Below are 26,191 nucleotides of genomic sequence, written 5' to 3'. Positions count from 1 at the left end.
ATACACAACAAAATGATTGAAACTTTCTGACCATTGAAATAATGGAATTGATGGTCAGTTCTCTGTACTCCTCACTTAAGACTCAATTATTATGTTTCTAAAAATTGATTGTAGTATTTGCTTGGGTTACCTTGGATACAGACATTTATTACTCTGTTATCAATAGTGCTACAGAAAGTGTGAATCACAAAAACAAAACAAATTAGCTTATCAGTGTAATGATGAAAAGTGCTCAACTAATTGACCAACAGATAAAAATGAATTCATTACCTGCTTTTAATGGCCCAGGAACTAATTATAGCTGACTAATTACTGTTAACTATTAACTAATCCAACCAATGGACTTACTATACAAGCTGTCGCACCTTGCAACACCCAACAAGTGTTATATGAAAACAGTCACCAGGCAATACAACCTCAGTGTATTGTAACTCAACCAATTTCCACACAGTATGCAGCATCAACTAGGCCCTAAAAGTAACGAAAATGTAAATGAAACACCAAAACCACCTCATATATGTTCTTCTTCTTCTTCTTTTTATATAGACATGACTATGTCTGTTTTTCAATGTGCCTTTGTCAGTTGTTGTTCCATCGTTTTCGTGGTCTTCCTACTGATCGTCTTCCTATTGGAGAACCGTCTCTTGCCGTCTTTATTACTCTATTTGTTGTCATTCGGCTTATATGATCGTTCCATTCTACTCTTCTATTTCTTACCCAGTTCTTGATGTTCTCCACCTTGCATATCAGAAAGAATAGTAACAGCAAAGATAAAAATGGAGAATGAAGACCTGAACATTATCAGAGTATATGGCCCAGAAAATAACAAGTCTCAAACAACAAGGGAAGCGTTTTATAACCAATTAGAACAAGTAGTACATCAAGTCAGAGGGAAGATGATAATATTGAGGAATTTAACGCTCCAATATATGTCTATGGAGTAATTAAATATGATGAAATGATAAAACAAATAGATCTCATATCAGAAAATACAATTATCATCTCTAGATCTTCTCTGGCCTTTCCCAGAACACATTGTTTATAAGGCGATTGTCGTTACTGCGTATCACATGCCCTGTCCATCTGAGTCTATTGGCCTTTATATATCTGACTAGATTTTCTTTTCCGAATAGAGACTCTAGCTCGTTATTGTATCTACCCGTCCATTGTCACGCTGTCTCTGCAAGGGCCATATATCATTCGAAGAATTTTACGTTCCCACACCAGCAATTTATTTATCTCTCTTTTTGTTAGCATCCATGTTTCGCTTCCATACGCGACTGCTGGTCGTATTATGGTCTTATATATCCGGATTTTTGTATCTCGTGAAAGAAGTTTTGACTTCATTAGATGTTGCATTGCAAAGAAAGATCTGTTTCATGCCATTATTCTCGTTTCAACTTCTCGCTCTAATTTATTGTCATTTGTGATTGTTGCTCCTAGATATTTAAATTCTTTAACCACTTCGAAGTTGTAATCATTTATAGTAATGTTTTTGCCTTATTCGCCGTCGTTCTTGTTTTGAGGCGACCATGTATTTTGTTTTGTCTTCATTTATTTTTAGACCGATGTTTAATACAGCTTCTTCAAAGCTCGAGAAAATATCCTTAATTTCTAATGTTGATTGTGCTACTGCGTCTACGTCAACGGCAAAGGCGAGTTTGATTTTTGCTCACCGAGCAGTTATGTCTGGTTTGATTTTTGGATATATTTTTTCGCATGACATTCTAAGGCCACGTTAAACAACAATGGGGACAACGGATCTCCCTGTCTCAGTCCAGAATTTACGCAGAAAGCATTTGATATTTTTCCCCCTATTCTAACTTGTGCAAAAGAGTTACTTACACACATTTGTGTTACCGCAGCTAGTTTCTTGGGTACGCCGAGCTCGATCATTGCCTTCCATAATGTTGCACGATTAATTGAATCATAAGCCTGTTTGAAGTGTATAAAAATCTGATGCACGTCGTAATTATATTCCCAATACTTTTCAAGCATTTGTCTTATTGTCAATATTTGATCAATAGTCGATCTGCCAGGCCTGAAACCACACTGGTAGTCACCAACTATTTCTTCAGCGTATGGTACTAATCTTTTTAATAATATCGATGCCAATATTTTATATGTAGTGTTGATTAGTGAGATTCCTCTGTAATTCATGCATGATTCCTTTTTTCCTTTCTTGTGTATTGGTACACTTCCCGTCATATAAAACTGGTACACTTTTTTTTCCCAATGTAAACCTGTGTTCAGACTGGACACAATGGTTCGTGAATCAATTCGTTGTTGCCATCACAGATAACAAAATTTCAGTAAATTTAAATAAAACGTAAAACGTAAAAAATAACGTTCAAAAATGTATAAAGTTTTTAGATAGGTATTATTTTTATTATTTTATTAACAACAAAAAACCGTATCTAATAAATTTAATAACCAGAGAGAGGATTGAGTTAATGTTCAAAATGTTGAACGATATTTAAACTTAGGGTATTGGCACAGGGAACATTGGAATGCATCTACTGTAATTTTATACTTCAATTACTTACAAAACACAAACTGTTGACTGTATGTTATGTCAATAAATTTAGTAACAGGCAAACTACCTAAATTAATTTATTATTTATTACATAAACGATAAATTGGGAAAACTAACATTATACTTTATTCTACCTAGATTATAAACTATAAAATATACGGAGCGAAAAAACGCTTTTCAAAACGTGACAGTATTACTTTACAATCCAATATCTTACTGTAATGTTCCTTATGGAGGTTGAATCTACATCGTAATTGTAATCCGTTTTTATCTATAAATAGACTATTACTTTTTTACAATATTATTGTATAAAATGTAAACAAGAAACATTTACCTACCCATTGAGATGCATATTTTTTTCAAAATTAAATGATTTACGGTGTATAAATGATAATGAGAATAAAATTATGCGGAGTAAGATATCATCGCCTGTCCATTTGGCATGTGCCAAAAAATCCTCTTATAACTGAAAAATGTTGGTTTAGTATCTACAGATGTTATCAGTGCGTGAAAACTTTCGGAACGTATCCGAAAGATTAAATATAAAAAGCTTGCCATCAGTCAGATTTGACAAGTTTGTCAAAGTGAATTTTTAAAGATGCCACGTCAGTTAAGTCATTTTGATAAAACGAGAATAATTTCAAAAATAGAAGATGGTTGGTCTATTCGACAACTGGCTCAAGAGTTAAATAGAAGCAAAACCACAATCCACAACATTAAAAAAAATGGGAAAACGAGCAGACTTTGGATAGAAGGAGAGGGAGTGGGAGACCAGTTATTACTACAGCCCAACAAGATGAAACATTAACTAATTATTTAAGAGCGTATCCCTTCCATACGGCAAGGCAAGCAAAAGTTAATACAAACTTTATTGCTTCTATAACTGCAACATTAAGGAGAAGTAGAAGAACAGATTTAAAAAATTGTACAGCCGCCCGAAAATACAAATTTAGCGAGGAATATAAACAAAGTAGACTCCTATTTGCTTTAAATTACGTTTTAAATGATCCAGTCAACTTTTGGGATTGTGTAATTTTTACTGATGAAAAAGTATTCCCGTCTCATTATGATGGCCATATTAGGGTTTATAGACCGCCTGGAAAAAGGTTTAACGAAAACTATATTTTATCAAGTGATAAGTCCGGACGGTTCTCTGTAAATGTTTGGGCTTTGATGTATAGACGAGGTTTAGGAATGTGTTGGAGAATTGAAGGACGATTGAATACTGAAACCTATTTACATATATTAGATAATGTGATGTTGCCATCGGTTAGGGAAATTTTCGCCAACAATAATTATATTTTCCAGCATGCCAACTGTAAAATCCACACAGCCCACCATGTACGGAATTACCTTATGGAAAATAGCATTGAAGCTCTTCCATGGCCCTCTAAAAGTCCAGATATTAATCCAATAGAGAAAGTTTGGGAACTTATGATCAACAAAATACAAAAATTAAATCTAGTTCCCCAAAACAGGAATCATTTATGGACCATCATTGAAGAAACCTGGGAAAGCTTAGCCGAAGATGAAAATTTGTCACTAAATTTAATAAATTCAGTTCCCAGAAGATTACAAGAAGTGATTAATAATAATGAAGCTATGACAAAATATTAACTTTTTGGATTGTAATACATATATTTAAATTCCACACTTGTTCACTGCAAAAATTATTCTTTTTTATTAATTTCAAATTAAATTTTAAATTTTTCCACTGGGTTTTATTTACTGTAGTATTCCACAACTCAATACAGTTTTGTGCTACACTTTACGAGAAACCAATCACACCTCTGGATTTGAAATTAAACATAATAATTTAAAGTCATGTCTAGATTTATTATCTATCATTATTTTTGAATTGAAATATTTTCATAAATTATTATAAAACACGAATCAATGTATGAGTACTGAGATAATGAAAAATTTCAAAATTAATAGAATTTTTTAAGATGTATGTTTAAATATAAATATGACTGACTGATCGAGAATGCTCGATATTGTTTTAGTTTTTAATATACTAAAAACTTGCGACCTGTTGCGCAGCCCTGCTTTTAGCTGGTTTGATATAATATTTTCGTTGAACTGGCAACGTTGCCTTCGAAATTAGAATGACACATGTGAAAAGCTCAACTTACACAACTTGAAAAACACGATTTTCGGTTATAAGAGTTGTACCAGTTTTTTATGACGCGAACGGTACAATAATACTACCACACCATTCTTTCGGCATTATTTCTTGTTGCCAGGCCATTTCTATTAATTGATGGATTTTACTTATGAGTTCATGGCCGCCTGTTTTAATTAGCTCGGCATCAATATTGTCCAGACCAGGGGATTTATCGTTTTTAATCGTTCTTATGGCATGCGTAATTACTTCCATGCTTGGTGGGGGTATTTCTAATTCGACCGTTTGATACTCATGTTCTCCGTTGTTTCCACCATTTTCATTGTTTTCATCAGTGAAATTTTGGATATTTAGGAGCTCTTCAAAATATTCAGCCCGTCTTTCTATTATTTTGTTATCGGCGGCCAGCATTTCTCCATTTTTATCTCTTACGAAGTTGGGTGTGCTTATGTACGAGCCTCTGTGTTCTCCTTCTACTTTTTCAATTTGTTGCTGTAGATATTGTCTCTTTTTTTGTCTAAGTGTTCTTCTAGCTGCAGCTCTCTCTCTCTCTCTCTCTGTGGAATCGTATACGTTTTTCTTCTGAGGGATTCGACAGATAATCAATTCTTCTTTTGTTTGCTTCTTTTAGAGTTCTTTCACATTCGTCGTCGAACCATTTTTTCTTTTTTGTTTTTTTCGTTCTTCCGATAGATTTCTCTGCTGCTTCTGTAGTAGTTGTTTTTATGGAGTTCCATCGCTGATCTATATCTTCACTTTCATTTTCATTTATTTTTAAAACCTGAAACCTATTTCTTAATTCTACTTGGTACTGTCTTTGATTATTTTCTTCTTTTAGCTTCGCCACATTCCATCGTTCGATCTTTGTGTGTTTATCTATTGTTTGTGTTGAAATTCTTGTTCTGAGCTTGGCCTTTACGACAAAATGGTCTCTGTCGCTGTCCGGCCCTCTCATAGTTCTTACACTCATTATGCTGCTAGAATGTCTGCCATAAATCAATACGTGATATATTTGATTATTTGTTCTTCCATCGTTTGATCTCCATGTAGCCTTGTAGATCTTTTTTCTAGCGAACTGGGTGCTTTTGATGGCTAAGTTGCAGCCTGTCGCAAAATCGACCAAACGTGATCCATTATCGTTTGTAACTTTATGTAGACTATATTTTCCTGCCACCGGTATTACGTAGTCTTCTGTGCCTACCTTTGCGTTTAGATCACCTAGTATTATTTTAATATCGTGGTTAGAAGCTTCTGTGTAAAGTTGATTTAGAGAGTCGTAGAATTCATTTTTATCATCCTCCAATGCGTCTTCGGTTGGTGCATACACTGAAAATATAGTTAAATTGGACCATTTACCTCTTAATCTTATGATGCAGATTCATTCGTTTATTGGTTTAACGTCTAATAACTCTGATTGTAGTCTTTCATGTATTACAAAGCCACATCCTCTTTCAAGTCGAGTTTCATGTCCAGACCACAGTACTAATGACTTCTCCATGTGTATTGTTCCAGGCCCTGTCCATCTCATCTCCTGAATGGCTACTACATCATAGTTCAAGTTTTCTAGTTGTTTTATCGCTGTCGTGGCAATTCCAGGTCTGTACCAACTTAGTACATTCCATGTTCCTAATAGAATATCCTTTGTCCGTAGCTTTCGTCGTTTGTTTTTATAATCTGGGGTTGGTTACCCAATCTCCAACAAGGTTGCTCAGGTTTCGGGGGTCCACCCGTGTGGTCAAGACCACACTTCGTGGAGGTGAGGATAGGAATTGAGTAGGAGAGGCTAGAGATGCTAACTGGAATTAGCATCTTATAATGCGCATCACTACTCCTTTGAACCCCAAATAAAGAAAATACAATACATCACAAAATCCTTAGCAGACAACAAGATAAAGATAAATTGCGATACACCAGACACATATAGGAAAATAATAAAATACATGAGGGACAAAAATGTAGTACACCACACCTAAGCACCAACCTAAAGAAGAGTGTCAATACAGTATATTCATCAAACACCTATACCATACGATGGACATCAGTGAAATAAAAACTGAATTAGCCAAAAATGGACATAAAGTCAGAAATTCGATGAAGTGGAATGTAAGTGGAATGACAAAACAACCCTTAAATATACGCTTCATCGATTTAGAACCAGCAGATAACAACAAAGACATTTACAAATTGACAAATCTTCACAATAGAGCTATACAACTGAAACCTATAAAAATAATAAAAGGCATCACCCAATGCATGAGATGCCAGCAATATGGTCACTCAAATCATACCTCAACAGACCATTTATGTATGTCAAATGTGGTGGAGAACATTATCAAAAGCCTGCAAAAAAAGTAAAGACACCCCTGGCAGGTGTGCTTTATGTGATGGTGCAAATCCAGCCAACTACAAAGGATGTCAATTCTAACATAATTTATTTAAACCTAACAAAGCCAACAATTGTATGAATATTAACAAAACGCAAACAATACAACAACTAGACCTACAATGTGTACGACATTTAGTGCCTCTAACCCATTATCCAAAACAATCGCAAGGCAGCTATGTATAATGCATTAAGAAATAGTACTGAACAACAACCAAATATTAATAACATAATGAACAAATTCCTAGAGGAATTCAAAAATGTGTTCCAACAAATAGTACAACAAAACATCACGGTCCTAAACTTGCTGACAACGTTTATATTAAAAATTCAATAGTTTCATTAAAATAGCAGAGTGGAATGCCAATGGGCTTTTACAGCACAAAAATGAGGACAAGTTATTTCTACTACATAACGAAATTGACATTCTATTAATCAGTGAAAGACATTTCACAAGTCAAACTTACTTCAAGATACCTCACTACATGACATATTCCTCAAACCACCCAGACAAAACAGCCCACGCTCGATCAGCTGTTCTGATAAAAATATCATTAAATATACAGAACTACTAAAGTATGCTCAAAATTGCTTGCAAGCTACAGTTATCAAATGAGGTCTTACGAACTATCAGTCACGGCAGTCTACTGTCCACCCCGATACAACTTAAAGAAAGAAGATTTCAAAAACTTTTTTGAAACTCTAGAACATAAATTCATTGTAGGGGGAGACTTCAACAGCAAACATGTATTATTTGGATCTCGTCTGCAACAACAGGCTCTCCTACATACTGGCCAACGAATCCAAACAAAACAGCTGATCTGCTTGATCTATTTATCACTCAGAGCATCTCTCCTGCTTACATGGAAGTCATGCTGAGCTATGACCTTTCATCCAACCACTCCCTACTTATAACAACCATTAGCAGCTTCCATAGTCTACAAAACAAATACTGTAGCAAATTAGAAGATATCAGTCTACAAGCAAGCCTCAAAACAACAAGGGAGATAGATGAAACACTAACAGACTTAAACAACACTTTCATAGAGGCTGTAGAAAATGCCACACCTACGAAAAATATGGGTATCAAAGCCCAATACATCCCAGCTGAAATGAAAAAGTTGGTAGCTCAAAATAAAGGAAAGCTAGGACCAAATGGCACCGAACCCATGCCCCAGCAGATAAAACTACATTAAACAGGCTAAGCAATCAACTAAAATCCATACTTAAGAGGCACAAGAACTGTCATTTACAAACTACATAACAAATCTTAACCGGCATGACAACTCAATATGGAAACGGATCAAAAACTTCAAAAAAACCTAAAACTCTGGTACCTCCAATTTAAAACCAACAGGGACCAACACTACAGTAGGACAGCAGTGATGAAGAAAACACAATGCTATTTGCCAAACACCTAGCTCAACAACGAAGCTCCAGACATTAAAATTGAAAGAGACGTAAATAACATTCCAGGGAACATACCAGTAATCAAAAACGAGGTTCAATAAGAAATTTAATATTTAAACATTAGAAAATCTCCTGGGCTGGACAAAATACCACCAAAGATGATAAAGGAACTACCACATAAGGAATCGTACTGTTTACTCTCATCTTCAATGCCATTCTACAGTCAAATTACTGACCAAAGCTCTTTAAAACTACTGAAATAATACTAATTCCAAAAGCAGGAAAAAATCCAAATGAGGTTTCATCATATAGGCCAATAAGTCTACTACCAATCACATCCAAAATACTTAAAAAGTTACTGTTAAAAAAATTATCTCAGACCCCAATATGGAGGAATATATACCCAACCACCAATTTGACTTTTGAAAAAAAAACACTCAACGATACAGCAGGTTCACAGCATAGTGCACTCCATAAATTCTGCAATGGGAAGCAAACAGTACTGCACAGCTGCCTTTCTAGACATTAGCCTGTGACAAGGCTAACGTAATTTTCAAAATCAAGAAATATCTTCCCACCACCTACCTGACACTGTTAAAATCCTATCTAGTAGATAATTCCGAACAAGAGTGAATGAAAGTAATTCCAATAATTTTCCTATAAAATCTGATGTTCCATAGGGCAGCATTCTTGGGCCAATATTATATGTGCTATACACAGCAGATCTACCCTCCAATAATGAAACCATCACTGGTATGTTTGCAGTCAACGAAAATCCAACTAGAGCATCTAACATTCTACAGGTACAACTGAATGAAGTCGAGACATGGTCAAACAAGTGGAGAATTAAAATGAATGAAACAAAATCAGTCTAAGTGACTTTTTCCTTGAGAAGAGACCAGTGTCCCCCATAAAACCTATCTGGACATATGGAATCCAACTCTGCAGATGTGCAAGCAAGTCAAATACTATCATAATTTAAAGAAGCCAATTGAAAATACTGCGAACGATATCTGATACACTATGTGTCAAGCCTAACGCTTCGTAAAGACCTTTTTTTACATCTTTAAAGAGAAGAAGGAAAATCTGCATACAGACACCTGTGACTCACACAGGTAGTGTTGGGTTCCTAATACCCTAACGAAGCTGTCCCAGGGTGAGATGCCCGAAGGATTTAGACCTTTGACATTTCGTCCCGTTACCACTTCGAGACGGTCGGCATCCAACTAAAAACCTCTCCTTTGTCACACCAGACATCAGGATGGAAGGGCCGATTAAGCAAACATCTCTCCCGATGCCCTGCTATCGCCCGATTTCCATTCTTTCTCCGACACATTGATCGAGAAAACTACACCCACACGAACCACCAAGGACTTTCAACCCCTGCCTTAGCGAGGCTACCGTCTCGCTCGCGTCGTCTGTCTCTCATTCACTCTTATTTCGGACTGCAACAGTCCGCCAAGGTGCTACTCGCTTGTTTTAGAATTCTGTTGCGAGTTCCCTCTCCTCTCGTTCTTTTGAAGAGAGCAGCTCCCTGATAAATTTGTGGATCCTTGTCCACCACCACTCATCCCTTATCATTTTCTCCACCATTTCTCTCACGGAATCAAACATTCTGCAGTTACACTCTCTTACAAACTTCTCTCTTTCATCCGCCCAACGCTCACACTCCAACATCGTGTGTGTCATAGTATCCGAGAAACCACAGTAAAGGCACTGATTGGACAGAGCCCTCCTTAACCTGAAAAGGTAGCTGCGGAAGCAGCCATAGCCTGTGAGCATTTGCGTTAGATAATAATCCAGCTGCCTATACCCACAGTCCACCCAGCTTCGAAGGTTCGGGATTAGTGACTTCGTCCACTCCGCCACATCACGTGTTGCTTCCCACTTTTATTGCCACTGACCGATTGAAACTAATTTCTCGGCTAGTCTTATCTCATTCATTTCTCGATCTCCAATGTTCCGCCCCCTACGACTGTGAATCCTGGCCCTTTCACCTGCCAGCACATGTAAAGGAACACAGCCGGTGATAACCCACAGAGCGGCAGCTGACACAGTTCTGTAGGCACATGCTACTCGCAGCAGACTAGTTCTGTCCACGCGTACCATAAGCCTCTTGTAAGTTGGTATTTCTACCGCCTCACTCCAGACTGGGACCGCGTAGAGGACGACAGACTGCACAACACCGTGAAACACCCTTCTCCTTTCGGATTTGGGTCCACCGATATTAGGCATTATCCTCCCCAGCGCAGTCATTCTCTGAATAGCTCTGCGGATCACCCCCCTCAAATGTTCCCCCCAACTCCCCCCTTAGTGGAGAGTAACTCCCAGATACTTGACGTACTTTTTGGGCGTCACTCTCGCTCCCGCGCACTCAAATTCAACCATATCTCTATCTGTAGCCTCTGAGTACTACAGCCTCCTCTTATCCTCCGCGAGAGAAAGATCATGCTCGCTCATCCAATCCTCAACTAGGACACACGCACGCGTAATCCGAAGCAAGAGTTCCTCTCTGTCCCGTGCCGCCACCAGCATAGCAAGGTCGTCCGCGAATGCGAAGGGGGTCACACCCTCCCCATATTCGCAGTTTAAAACCCCGTCATAAGCCATGTTCCACAGCGTCGGACCCAGGACGGAGCCCTGCGGGACCAAAGCCGTTACATCCACCATCACACAATTTTCCGCCATAATCTTCCTCTCGGAAAGATAATCAGCGAGCACATTCCTAAGATACCCATGACAGTTCCTTGCTTCCAAAGAGCTCATTACGTGACCCCACTGCAATGTATTAAAAGCATTTCGGACGTCAAAGAGAACCAGGATGACCCATCGATTATCAGCCCCAATTCCCCGTACCACCCGGAGCACATCGGTCACCGCATCTACTGTACTTTTACCCTGGCAGAAACCATATTGTCTCGGAGACAGGCCCCCAGACATCACAATCACCTCCTCGATACGTTCACGTAGCATTCTCTCATAAAACTTTACGATACAAGGAAAAAGGCAAATAGCACGATATTTTCCTGCCTTGAATTTAGGTAGAGGCCTTGAGATTTTCCAGGGATCCGGAAAAGACTGCGCGACAAGAAGAGCATTCATGTGCTCTAGCAGCCATGTGGGCTCCAAACGGCTCAGACGTACAACCGCCTCAGGCAGTAAATCTAGACCGGGAGCCCTGCCAGACTTAAGGGAGCTCACCGCCACAGCTAATTCATCCAAAGTAAAGGGAATCCCACGCTCAGCCTCGACGTCTGTCCGCACACCATGCGGACAGATTGTGGAAACAGTTCGGTGATTATCTCCAGCTTCTGGTCCAATAGCATGTCATACGGGGCATAGGCGTCGAAATGCTTCAATGCGATCTTATACCTTTCACCCCAGATGTCCTCGTCCAGCTTATCACACAGTCCCTTCCAGTGCCTCTTCTTCTCGGCTCGGATCTTCCTATTCAACTCCTTCTTCGCACGATAAGACGTATCCACACGTTCCACCTCTTCCGCGCTCCGACGTATTCTCGCCCTTGTCAAGTGCCGGCGAAGGGCTACGCACTCTCTTCTTAGTTGCTCCACCGAAGGTGTAAGACGTCGAGCCCCATGTACCTCCCATCTAATACTCTCATCATATACACACCAATCCACCTGCTATCTCCGGCACCTCGACAGGCTTCATAAAGACCTAAGAATCCCATTCATACAGGATGTGATCACTAAATTTAGCACGAAGTACCATGAAGGACTGGAATCATACATTAACCTTTTACTTCAACCTCTAATAGAACATAATGCCAATGGGAGACTCAAAAGGAACTGGCCAGCTGACCTGAGAAACTGTTAAGTGGTATTGTCACTGGAGAAGACCTCACCAAGCCAATAGGAGTCCTTAGCTCTACGGCCAGCAAATTAGCTTATAGAACAATGTTTGTGTTTTGATTGCCAAAGAGTGTAACTAAATAAAAAAACAAAAAGAATTGATTGTGGATTGACTTTCAAAGGCATATTCAAATATCAGATTTTTCATGATTATTCAAATATCATTGAAAAGTATAAAAAGGAAATTTTGTTTATACCCTCTCCTAACTGGAAGACAATTGATTTAATTGCATGCAAAAGTGTCTAGAATGTAATAGTAAATATTTAAAAAAACAAGACATTGTTTAATTAAAAATATTTTTGATTTCTTCTATCAAGAAATTAGAGCAAACCCTCATATACCCCTATTTTTTAAATATTTAATTTTTTTTTAATATGAAAATTATTTGGTTTATATACTCACATTTTATATTATGTGTCTTTTTACTTTTTTTGCATATATTTTAATTGTTATTACTATATAACATTCTTTACCTAAAATAATGGGAATAGAGGGTCATTTAGAATAACCAAAATTTGTGTTATTCAAAGCAAAAAAAATTGGGTTATTTATTAAAAAATATACTTTAAATAAACAAAACTTTTAATACAATATATATTTTACAATTTCAATCAATATGTAGCATTTCTTTAAGTTTGTATGTTTACTATGCAGTTTTTTCCATCATTTTCCTTGCCGTAATTTATTGATAGTTTTTCTATCTATTTTCTATTTATAAGTCGTGTATGTTCGTTTAGTGTATCTGTTTAGGCTTGGTACCGTTGTCGGTTTTTTAATATTCCGATTTTTTTATATATAAATTTTTTTATCAAACAGACATTTTGACCTCAGGATGTAAAATTATTGTATTTTGTATCATTATGGTATCAATAGATGTTGACGAGGTAAATATTTTTTACCTAAAACGGTAGATCGGTACATAAAGTCGATCTGTTTGGGTAAAGTTCAAAGAACGACATTGAAAATTGAAACTACCTGCCAGCTAGTTGGGATTCAACAGGTTTATCTTCGTTCAGTTGTATATTTACCTAGATATTTTTTCCAGTGTGGGGGAATTTTTTTATTACATATTTCAAATTACAATATATTTCATCACAAATAAAATTGTTTAAAATTTTGAATAATAAACTTTATACTAATTATATACCATATATAAAAAATATCTTTATTATAATTGACAGATAATAAATTTTTACAATGATAAATATGTTTCTTTATTTTGACATGCATATGGAATGTAACATATATTTGAAATATTTAGTTTTAACATTAAAAACCAATTTCTTGTCAAAATCGTCATTATAAGGTGCATTTAAAATTACCACACTGACATCACATTGCCATCCCACATTGAATTTGTCCATAATACATGTGACGCTCCTTTAATTCGTATATGGTATTTTCATTCTTTTTCAGGTAATTTAATGTTTCTAGAACGACAAACACTGATTTTGTTGTACCTACAAAAAAGAATAATGGTGAAACGGTTGCAAGTGTGAGTCCATAAATGCAATGGTTGGGTAAAGAAAAGAGTCAATACTCACAACCTTTTATCCTTTATTGATGTTAAATATTGGCTACCGGTTTCGATAATTCTAGTTTATGTCCCATCCCCAAGCCAGAATAAGAAGTTTTAATTGTTTGTTGTTAAAAAACAAAGTTATAAGACATCAGTGATAAATTATGATCACATATTCATACAAATTTATAAGTATTCTTTTTTGCAATGTAGGTAAAAAAAGGGTCTTACTCACAATCGTTTATCCTTTATTCATGTTAATTATTGGCTTCGAAGTTTATGTTCCATCCTCAAGCTAGAATAAGAGGTTTTAATTGTTTGTTGTTAAAAAACAAAGTTATAAAATATCAATTATAAGTAGGATTGCAGCTAACGTGTGTCAATGCATTCAAAGTCATCATCTCCTCACGACAGGACCACGTTCACTCAAGTGTCAGGTTGCGACTTTTTTCTAGTTGTGTGTTTTTTAAAAATTGAAAAATTGTATCAAACTATTGTGTGGCTAAATGATACCATATGTACTAGTTGATCTTTTTAAGTACTTATGTTCTGTGTTACAGCTGTTTTTGTCTATTTTTTTCTTAAATCCAATAATGGATTTTATTGGTATTTTGTTTTTTTTTTAATGTTTGAAATTTTAATAAAATAAGATATTTAAAGTATTTAAAATTATGGACGTTGCAATAAAATATTGATTTTAAAAAAGTGTGTTCGTAAAAATCAATGCAAAAAACAAACAAACAGAAACAGGATTTAACAAGAAAACCTGTAAGGTCTATTGATACATTTTGTTAATATTATTTGTAATAACTGTTGATGTGAAGTAATAATAAATATGTAATGTTTCTCTCTAAACCAGTAGTTGTAGAATTATTTCTTTTAAAAAGATTTTCACCCTTTAATATTTTTAGGAAAGAAAAGAGTTTCTTTCTATCCAACAAGATGATTCTTTTAAACGGCGTCCAATCCAAATAGTTTAGGAACCTTCTTGTGTTTTGTTGCCCAGGAAATCCCTGTGTTTTTTTATTTCTTTCTTTGTAGTTACCCCTTCCATTCCCTCCTTTATTCACTTACTTACGACCCAGCTCTCCAACCAAAACAAGAGTGGCCGTTACCCTATCTCCAGCCCAAGAATTGCTCAGTCCCCACTTCCAACCCCCTAAAAGTGATACCCAATGTGGTAGACAAATTAAATCGTTACATTGTTATTAAAAATAACCCCATCTGGAGAATATACTAACCAGTTTTTATTATGAGAAACAATTAGTACAAATGTGCACACTGTTTGTCCCGTTGTTTTGACAAAGAATTCACGTGCTGCAGCTTCACACTTCAACCCATGCTTAACAAATTTGTTTGTGAAATGCTTTGGATTGAAATATTTTTCAGCTTTGACTATCCAATCTAAACCGGCGTAGGTATATATGCCGTATATTCTAGAACCTGCAATTTGATAGTTACGCTGTTAATGCCATTATCTTTGAGACATTTTTGTTGTAGTTGCAACATATTCTGTGTCATTCATAAAATGAAATTGCACAAAATCCTTACAAGAATCATTAATCTCAACGGGTTTATTTCAACACGGGATAATGCATCAGCGTTCGTATTGGATTTTTCTTTTTTGTATATGACTTCATAATCGAATTCTTAAGTTTTAGTCTCCATCTAACGAGTTTTGAGTTCGGATCTTTCAAAGAGAATAGCCATTGAAGTGGTAGATAATCGGAGAGAATTTTAAACTTCCTTCCAAATAAATAAGGTCGAAAATATTTAGTAGCCCATACGATTGCAAGCATTTCCTTTTCGATGGTGGAATATTTAATCTCGGGCTCGTTCAGTGTTCTTGTTGCATATAAAATGGGTTTGTCTTGTCCTACAGGACCCTGTGACAGGATAGTACCTATAGCAAAGTGCATCTGTGGTGAGATTGAAAGGCTTCGTAAAATCCGGATATTGTAGAAGTGGTTCGTTGGTTAACAAGTTCTTGCAGATTTTGATATAGTTAAGGAATTGTTCGGTGTGTTCTATCTTGGCATCTTCAAACATGAGGTGAACGGTTTTGTTATTTTTGCGAAATCCTTGATGAACTTTCTGTGATATTCAAGTAGTATGAGGAATCCTCTAATCCCGGTGGTAGTCTTGTAACGATATATTTTTTGCCTACCACATGGGTTATTATTATAAGGGGTAGAAGATTGGGGATAGAAATTACTGGGGGTGGAGATAGGGCAGGCAAAATAATCGTTACTTGTGCGAATGGCACTCTGGGTTTGTTAGGAGAGATGGGGTCGTGGGTACGTAAATGACAAAGGGGTCGGATTGGGGCAACTACAAAAATATGAAACAAAAGTTCATGAATCTCTTGGGACAAACAAAACAAAAAGAAACAGTGATTTTAAAAAGGGCGCCACTTCGAGGTGCCTAATTATAACCATTACAACAGCTAGTTGTAACTATCGAAATAATTATTAGAAATGCAAAACATATCTTTTTCAAATGAAACTCAAAAAAGGGTTAGTTAAAAAAATAAACAAAATGTTAAGAAAAAAATTTAACATTTATTGTGTCTTACCACAAACAGTCACAAAATTGCATGGAGGTTAACCTTCTTTAACAACAAAACAAATGAATATCAAAAATAATAAAACGAGCTGTCATAAGTTAACATTAAATTAAAAAAAAAACTGAACAAATAAATTGACAGCTAAAGTCAAAACCTAAAATTTACAACTTTAAATATTACAATTTTTTAAATTTCTTAAATAATTATCATTAAAAAAATGTCTGTCTTTACTTTAAAATTTGAAAGTTACCTGGATTTCACTTGATCGCACATTAAATTTCTGAGGTTGGGAACTGGAGTTGAACTCTGGACAAGAAACACAAGGCCTACATCTCACACTGCGAATTGGACCGACCATTTGAGGCCGAAGCCGGCACTGAACACAAAACATGACTCTGCCTCTTAAAAAACAGGCACAGGTATAATTAGACGGCATACACATTAATTTGCTAAGATTAACTGCTACTAAAATTGCTTTCCATAACGTAAGACGAAGATTTCCCTGAAAAGGGATAAAAAAAGAAAACTACAAATTCGACGTGAATTTGGACATAACGCTGGAACCTATCACTCTTGACTTGACCGCACCTCCAGCGAGAGCGATGAAATTATCTTTTAAATTCATTCGCTTAACTTAGCATAAACAAAACATATAAACTGGAATATTTATTTGAAACGCAAAATCGGGTGGTTTGAACAAAGGAATATCGAGGAACATACGAAGCTGCGAAATAAATAAACAACTCTAAAATGGTTTATATTAACTCGAACCGACCTAAGAAGGAATTGAAATATATTTCGGGTATTTTAACTTAAAAGATACGAATTAAGAAACATGGAAAAAATTCTTCGTTATTATAATGCATATATGAGGGGATTTCAATTTAATACATATACGAGGGGATTTCAAGAAATTTACAAATGCTAGTCTTTAGTATGTGATAGTCTATTATGGCTTTAATTTTGCTTGGATTTGGTTTTATTCCTTCGGGAGTTCCACGACGTGACCCAAAAATTCAACTTCTTTTTTTAGAAATTCGCATTTATCTATCTGTATCTTGAACCTAGTTTATCGTAGTCTTTCGAAGATTTTCTTGAGGTTGACCAGGTGTTCCTGAAGTGAGGTTGAGTATACGATAATGTTATCCATGAATACTAAGCAGATTTCTCCTATGAGTCCTTTAAGCACATTGTCCATTATTCTCTGGAATGTAGAGGGAGCATTCTTCAAACCAAAAGGATATTCATAATGTCCATTTTCCACGTTAAATGCGTTTTTCTGTATATCTTCGATCGAGGGTGGAAAAGTGTTGACAGCGTCCTAGTTTATTGAGGATGTCCGTGATATTTGGGATTGGATACATATCGTCTATTGTCTTTTGATTTATCTTTTTATAATCGACTACGATTCTCCATTTAATTTTTCCCGATACGTCTGGTTTTTTCGGTACGACCCAAATTGGAGATGACCAGGTCGACTGACTTGGTCTGATGATGCCTTGGTCTAGCATTGATGTTATCTGTTTCTGAACGTTATCTGTTGATAATCTTCTACGTGGTAATCGTCTGAATATGCGTCCTGATTTGGATAGTAATATGCCTGTTCTCCATAGTAGGCATCGGTACCGTTTTCGTCTTCTTGTTCAATTTGAACAGCACTTCTACCTTGAACTTTGGGGTGTGGTTGCTGTGGCTATGGCCTAACGTTTCTGAAGCTTAAACCTCTTTTATGTTCCGTTTGGCGTGTACTTAGACATCGGTGTTGGTTTGTACTGTTGTGGTGGTCTGTTTGCCCATGGGTTAGGTCTTGGAGATTGTGTGTTTGCCATGAATTGCTGCCTTGGTGGTTGGAATCGAGCGGGTTGTATTGGCCATCCTGGGGTAAATGTTAGTCGGGAGGGTCCTGGATTATTTCCGAAAATTGGTTGATGTATCTTTGGCCTGGGCATGGTTGTTGCCATTGTGGTGGTGTTATGAACAGCGGCTATCTCTGGGGTTGTATGTGGGTAGAAATCATATTTGGCAATAAAAAATTCTCTCCTCTTTACATCTACAGTCCGATGTGATTCGAAATTGTGTTTAAAAGTGACATAACTTTCTCGTGAAATTGTTGAGGAGTTTCATTGGGTTCTTGCTTCAAGTTTACCATGGCTCTTGTAAGTGAATTTTCATTACGTTGATCGGCAAAATTTTGAATGAGTGTGATTCGTATTGTGGGCCAATCTTTACACCTCGAGTTATCATGTGATTTTGAAAGTTGTCGCGATTACTGTGATACAGAAATGATTAAGAACCATTGTATTAGTTCAATGAAGTTATGAAGTTCATTAGATTTACCATCGTAATCAGGTACGATGGAAACATCTTTATTGACATTGAAAACGAGAGCGGGAGCGGGTGTCACAGCCATAGTATCTAATTGACTAGCGGGAGTAATAATTATAGATGGTATATCTAAGCTATTTAAAGTATTATTTAGAGCTAACGTTGGTTTTTATACTAAGAGAAGCTGAGTTATTTTGCAAAATAGAAGCAGCACCAGGTTGGAAAATCGATTTACTAATAATTAAAAATTACTAATTCTAAGAGATGAAGCTTGTGAAGCAATTAAGTTATGATTATAAAAAAGATTAAATTTGCTTACGACAGATAAATGATGATGCTTGGGTGCATTTCTTTTCGAAGGAACTGGTTTCTTTTCTTCTCTCGCTTTCTTTTTATCGTCTTTCGTCATATAAATTGATTTCTACACTTAACGCTGGTCTTTCGTAGACTTCTGTGGTTGAACGGCTGTAGTTTTCCCTGGAAGTTGGTTCGTAGTGGGTAAACATTTGAGAACGATGAGGATCTTCTGGAGACTCTCCCACTCTCGTACTGCACTGTGCGACTTGAAAGTTTTCATTCACGAAGGTACTTTTTAAAAAGACCCTTTTTAATAACTTTTACTATACTGCACTGCTTTATTGATTGAAAATAACTGAATTTAATTAAGATAGTATTTCTTTTATATAAAAATTAAATGCTGACAAAACTGTTTGGGATTGCTGACCTCCGGGGTTACTGCATCGTAATTCGCTTGTCGTAGTCCTAAATTTATCAAATATTAAGCATTTGATCAACCTCATTTTTAAGAGTTCGTGAAATTTGAGAGTCCTTCCCTATTTTGGCCATCTTTAGTATGGCGACTTTTGCTAGATCACATCTACGTTTTATTTCTTCCTGTAGTGACCCTGTGTTTGTGATCAATCATCCCAGATATAAATATGAGCTCACAACCTCAAACCGGTCAATCGTGGTTATGTGTGGATGATTGTTAAGTAGTCTAACCACTATCATGATCTTTGTCTTTGGTATGTTTAACTGCTGACCAAATATTTGACTTTCGTTTTCCACCAGTAGTATAAGATCATTTAACTATATATACATATAAACGAGGACTCATTCTTAATTTATTTAAGCAATTCTAATAAAATTACTCATACATCTAAATAGCTGGATATTGGTCAAATGTATTTCATGATTAATTATTAAACATTTATTTACAGGGTGTTCAAAATTTGTAGTTTCGTTATTAGATTACTCAATGTGTAATATAAGGCTTATTTTAAATGGAACACCCTGTATATTAATGAATTATCAAATTAAAAAAAAATCTCTTTCGAATGATATAGGGATGTCCTATAACTAGGACTGACAGTTTTGCCGTAATTTAAAATTTTGTTAAACGGAAATCAATTTTAAATATTTATAATTGTTACTTTCGATTTTTAAACCCATCATATTGACATATTGTTATAAACGAAACCAGTGTAGTTGTAAATGCATTTTTTGTAAATAAACTAAAATTTGTATGTCTTTGGATTTGTATTCGTTGGGAATAGGATAATTAGTATTAAAATATGATGAAAAGAAAATAAAACAAATTTGTTGAAAATCTGATGTTTTTTAGATTTTCTACGATTCATCAAGTGAAAGGCAACTGCGCAAAGGTTACAGTTTTCAAAAATGACATAGATATTAACGTTATGTTTAATTTTTTTGTATTATTTTAAGTATTAAAATAAGTTTAATATTTAAATAAAAATAAAACTGTAAAATAAATGTATTTGGTTTAATTCATAATAATATATATATATATATATATATATATATATATACAGTCGGTCCGCCGGATCTTTGCACAAGTATGACATTATTCACGAATTATTTTTTATGTTACGTCTCTTTCCTACTCACAGAAACTAAAACTATTAACTTAAACCGCCTGTCCATACACAACACCATGCATTGAACAAAGACAGCCATAGAACAATGATCGCTGATTGATTCGTCTACTGACAATTGACATGACAATTGGAAATTTTGTTTTGACAGAGTTTGTAATATTTTTATAAATTATTTTCGTTTGATTTAAATAATCAATCCTTTTTCATAATTTAAATATACATATTTTGGACGATTTTCACATTTGGTCCCATTGAAGATAGCTATAAGTGAGCTGTCAATTAAAGTTCATAGAACAAAATGTTGGCGTTTGACTGTGTTGCCATGTTTTTTTAATAAATCGGGAAATAGCATGTGATTTATAATTAATAAAAATCCAATAGAACGTTAACAAACTAACGGCAAAAAAGAAATTCTTTAAAATAATAATAAGAATAGTATTCAGGTACTTTCCACAGGCATCTGGTGACCATCTATAACAATCTGGCAACTGGTGGTTTGAGGATTGCCAAATCTATTAGCTTATTATCAAAGGCAAATGCAAAAAAAATGTAATAATTAACTGCAATTAATATGAGAAGAAACGAGTATTTATTCGTTCGTGCTGTATATAAAAAAATAAAAAAAATTGCGTAATTCATATAGTAATATAATAAAAATGTATTTTTGAAAGCTTCTCTATTTGTAATTGAAGCCTACAACATATACATTATAAAGACATGACAACACAGTCAAACGTCAAAAATTTGTGTTGTGAATTTAATTCACAGCTCCTTTGTAGCTATCTTCAATGGGACCAAAGGTGAAAATCGTCCCATATTTTTTAACAAACAGTTGTTATAACGACTAACCCTTACCTTTGTGTTCAATTTATTAAGGTAAGATTTCATGTATTAGCTAATAACGAACAATATATTTTTTTAACCTCTAAATTGACATTAATTATTTAAATATAGCTAAAACTACGTCAACGGACAATATGAAATATTTTTAAAGGCTTTTATTTTTAGAGTATGCCTGGCAAGCCTTTGACTTCTCAAGCTCAGCAACTTGCGTTGAATGTGTTGGAGTATTTCGAATTAGAAAAAGTAAATGGAGGGCCTTTGGAGCCATTTTCATCTGTTCAACAGGTAAAATATTGAAATGTATGTTCGTTTATGAAAATCATTAAACAATTCTTTATTTAAGAGAGTAGCTGCTGCATTAAAAATATCACGACGAACAGTATGTACAATTATTAAAAGGAAAGAAAATAATCACATTCTTTCAAAGCCAGGCAAAAGTAGACCTCGTCCGAAAAACAACACAACTGATCTATCTGAGGGATCAAAAATGGCAGTGCGTAATACAGTATACGACATGTACCAACAAAGTAAGTAGTTACCAATTTCTTCAAGAATTTGATATACCATAAGATAATGGTATCATGTACCATGATAACCAGAAGGTATTTTTTAATCAATACTTTATATAAATGTATGTTGTAAAAAAGATTGTTGAGAGTAGTTTAAGAAAATTTCTGCTGAACACATTAATGGATATTAAGTCAATTTTCTTGTGAAAAATAATTTGAAATAATTTATAGTTTTATAAAAACAAAGTATTACTTCTTTTTCATTGAACTATTTATAACAGTGTGGTTTGTTCTGTACTTATGTGTTCTTTTTTTTTAGAGAAACATGTTACTCTGCAAAGTATAAGTAATGAATTAAGGGATAAAGAAGTTGCATTTATTGGCAAAACATCTGTTAGCATTTTGTTAAAAGAATTGGGATTTAAATATGAGAAGGACAATAATCGAAGAGCATTAATTGAGCGCACCAGTATTGCTGCTTTAGAGCCAAGTTCCTTCGTAAATATATGGAAAATATTAATGCTGTGCATCCCAGAGACCTTGTTCTTTTTTGGACGAAACGTGGATTTATTCAAAGGGAAATAAAACAATTTCCTGGCAAGACAACAGTGTTAAAAGTGTACGTAAACCAGAAGGGTATGATGGTAAATTGTTCACGCTGGTTCTTCGAAAGGATCTGTTACTGAAGCAAGTTTATTATTTTGCTCAAAATCTAAAGTAGCTGATTATCATGGGGAAATGAACAATGAAATTTTCACTAAATGGATAAGTGAAAAATTAATTCCCAATTTAGAAGAGCCATCATTAATTGTAATGGATAATGCTCCATACCACAGTGTGCTTTTAGAAAAGCAACCTTCCACTATTTCAACTAGAATGGAAATTATTACCTTGTTGACAACTCACAAGATCAAGTATGAGGCAAAACTCACAAAACCTGAATTATTACAAATTGCGAAAATGAACAAAAAAGAGAATGTGTATATAATTGATGAACTACTAAGAGAACACGGCCATGAAGTGTTGAGACTACCTCCTTATTACTGTGAATTCAACGCTATTGAATTAATTTGGGCAAACTGCAAGTCATATTACAATAAGCATATTGGTAGAGATGGACATTCTGATAGTGCTGTTATAAATATGTGGAAAGAGGCACTAAACCAATGTAACGCAGACATTTGGGAAAAATGTGTGAAACATACTCATGAAATTATTACAAAGTGGTATATCCGAGAAAAAAATATGGTTGACACCAACATTCAACCAATCATAATAGACACTGGTAGTATGAGTTACTCAGATTCTGACAGTGAAGAATTCTTAAATTTATGATTGGCTACGTGGCTGTATAGTGTATGAGGCTTCATTAAATATTTAAATTATATTATTGTTATAATAAATTCTTTTTTACTCAGCTCAAAAGTTTTCTATTTTTTAATTTATTATGCATAGATTTCTTTATTTGAAGTTCGTTGTGTTAATTTTTGTATGACCATTTTTTAAAACAAAGTGATTACTTAAGTCTGAAAACCATATTTAACACTGAATAAACAAAATTATCAAGATGATGGAGCCCTGGAGTAGATTTATATTCAGTTTTTTAGATCTTCTTGTAGTGTCTACCCGTTTCGGATCTTGGCGACTATCATGACAATTTGTACTTTGCACACTGCTGGTCTGAAAATATTTGTGGTTGTTGTGTTGAACCACATACATAGATTCTTCAGCCAGGAAATCCTTCGCCTTCCTGGGCCTCGTTTTCCATCTACTTTTTCCTGTAAAATTAGTTGCAGAAATCCATATATTTCGTTGTTCCTAATGATGTGACCAAGGTATTCTATTTTGGCTGTTTTTATTGTGGTTATCAGCTGTTTTTCTTTTTCTGATTAGTAACGTAACCGGTATAAGATATCTTCAGGATTCGACGATAAAGCCACATTTCGAAAGCCTCAATGTTCCTGCAGGTAGTGTCTATGAAAGTCCACGACTCAACTCCGTACAATAGTATAGGAAAGATATAACATAGTAGTAACCTGATTTTTATGTGTGTTAATAAATCATGACATTTAAATAGCTTAGCCATTTTTTGAAATGTAGATTTGGCTTTCTTTATCATACATTTAATTTCTAAGGAATGGTCCCAATTTTTACTCTTTCTGTTCATTGACCTGAATGCTTTATGGTAATCAATGAAGCATGCATATATATCGCAGTTCACATCTCTACATCGTTGAAATAGCACTTTTATGCTAAAGAGAGCCTCTCTTGTAGCCACTGCATTCCGAAAACTAAACTGTGTACTACGGCTGAATTTTTCTTCGCACAGTCTATATATTCTTTGATGTATGATTTTTAGAAATATCTTTAAAAGATGGTTCAATAAGCTGATGGTCGGCAAATCACTGCAGGATACGGATTTTGTTTTCTTTGGTACAGCAATAAACGTCGGCGTGACTTCAGCCATGTTCTTGGTTCATTAAATATTTTTATTAGGAGTTGAGTACCGTTTGTGTTAAATAGTTTTATGATCAGCATGTGCATTGTCAGGTCCAGGAGCTTTGCCATCTTTTGGTTGTAATATTGCCTTTTCCACTTCATTTGATGTGATTTGTAAGTGGTCATTACATATGTGGGATGGAGGTTGTTGGGATCTACTATCATCAGAGTTCTTTGGTAAACTTGGTCCATATGCAAATTTCTTGATTTTTATCTGTGATGATGTTTCCCTGTTGATCTCGCAGTTTGTTAGCTGTATTTAATTTCTAAAGACCAGCTGCTTGTTTATGCATTTTAAACGTATCGTGTTTTTCTTCCAATAAATATATTTCTTCACACTGTGATTTTAACCAATTTTCTTTGGCCTTTCGTATTTGTGTTCTTATTTGTCTGTGAATATTCTTGTACATTCTTTTGTTGTTCTTTGATTTTTTTCTTTTTTCCATGAGTTGCAGTATCTTGTCATTCATCTGACTGTTCTTTTTCTCTTTTTTCTATTAGATGTTCTTCTCTGATCTTTAAAAACGTCTCTTTTGTTTACTTACATTTTAGTCTTCAGGAACATCATCTGACGATATGTCAGCACCATATATTTGCTTATATTCAATAAAAATACTTTAATTTCTGATTACTATGGTTTAAATATTTATTTACTGTAGATGTTATTAGACAACAGGTTCCAAAAATTGAAAAATCACTTTCATAAATGTATACGTACCCAGTTTTCCAAATGCAATAAATGAAATAAAAGAGAAGTATAAAAACGTCAATTGTAATATTAGCCATTTTCAAATTTTTATAATAATTCTTATAGCCGACATACGTTTGACACACATGTTTTGATTTTATATATATATATATATATATATATATATATATATATATATATATATATAAAATATATATTCTACACTCTGACAAAACAAAACTACTAATTAACTAATTTTTAAATCTATCCATAAATTTTAAACTGTTATATTTTAATCTAGCAACAGAATAAATTCGCAAAATATACAAGAACCCTCACCATTAAAGCATTAAAAATGACAATTTGACAAATGACAAATTATCTTGTTTTTTTGTTGTTTAATTTTTGTATTAATCACGAGTTACCAGGTTAAGAATTTTTGACAACGTTTCAAAGTTGGTATATTTGATAACTTAAGTTTTTTCTTGGTTAAGTCACGATTTATTGGAGCAGGTATTCTGTTTCTTACTTATTTGTTGGGTTCAAATCTGGACTTTGAGCCGGCCATTTTTTTTTTTGACACACTGACAGTTTCCGGATAAAAATCTTGCATAAAAATAAAGTTTTTGCCGACAAACCCAGCAAAAGGCATTACATGCTCGTCTAGAATTTGGGTAATGTATCGGTGTGCATTCAACGCTCCTCTATCAATAAATACGAGATCAGCACGGCCCTCGAATGAAATGCCTGTCCAAAACATTACCGAGCCTCCTCCAAAAGCAACACGTACTCGTCGAACACAAGCAGCATATCGTTCACCACGTCTTCTGTATGTTTTGATGCGACCATCTGAGCCATAAAGAACCATCCTGGACTCATCACTAAACAAAACATTTTTTCAATCTTCTATCGTCCAATGCTCGTGGTGTCTACCAAACTGTAGTCGGCGTTGTCGATTTGCTGCTGTTAACAAAGGTCTTGTTGCTGGACAGCGAGCCCTTAGACCAAATTCCC

At 35.0% G+C, this 26,191-nt stretch overlaps 2 protein-coding genes across 3 annotated transcripts in view; both read left to right on the top strand.

The window, feature by feature from the left end:
• The window catches only part of LOC140442676 (probable ribosome production factor 1), a 207,170-nt gene that overhangs the window by 3,554 nt on the left and 177,425 nt on the right, over positions 1 to 26,191 (top strand). The window lies entirely within an intron of this gene.
• Positions 18,560 to 22,580, top strand: LOC140443134 (uncharacterized). Its single transcript, XM_072534220.1, has 4 exons — positions 18,560 to 18,568; positions 21,647 to 21,766; positions 21,825 to 22,008; positions 22,310 to 22,580. The coding sequence occupies exons 1-4, from the start codon at positions 18,560 to 18,562 to the stop codon at positions 22,573 to 22,575; spliced, it is 579 nt and encodes a 192-aa protein (XP_072390321.1). The 3' UTR covers positions 22,576 to 22,580.

The sequence above is a fragment of the Diabrotica undecimpunctata genome, chromosome 6, assembly GCF_040954645.1.
Source record: "Diabrotica undecimpunctata isolate CICGRU chromosome 6, icDiaUnde3, whole genome shotgun sequence".
Taxonomy (NCBI): Eukaryota; Metazoa; Arthropoda; class Insecta; order Coleoptera; family Chrysomelidae; genus Diabrotica; species Diabrotica undecimpunctata.
The sequence above is the reverse complement of the archived record's forward strand: the minus strand, read 5'-3'. Positions and strand labels throughout refer to the sequence as shown.

Bases quoted from the DNA above. Each gene is read 5' to 3' on its own strand.
- LOC140443134 (XM_072534220.1), top strand. The intron at 21,767-21,824 runs GTAAAATATTGA...TCTTTATTTAAG, and splicing joins CATTTTCATCTGTTCAACAG to AGAGTAGCTGCTGCATTAAA. The intron at 22,009-22,309 runs GTAAGTAGTTAC...CTTTTTTTTTAG, and splicing joins ATACGACATGTACCAACAAA to AGAAACATGTTACTCTGCAA.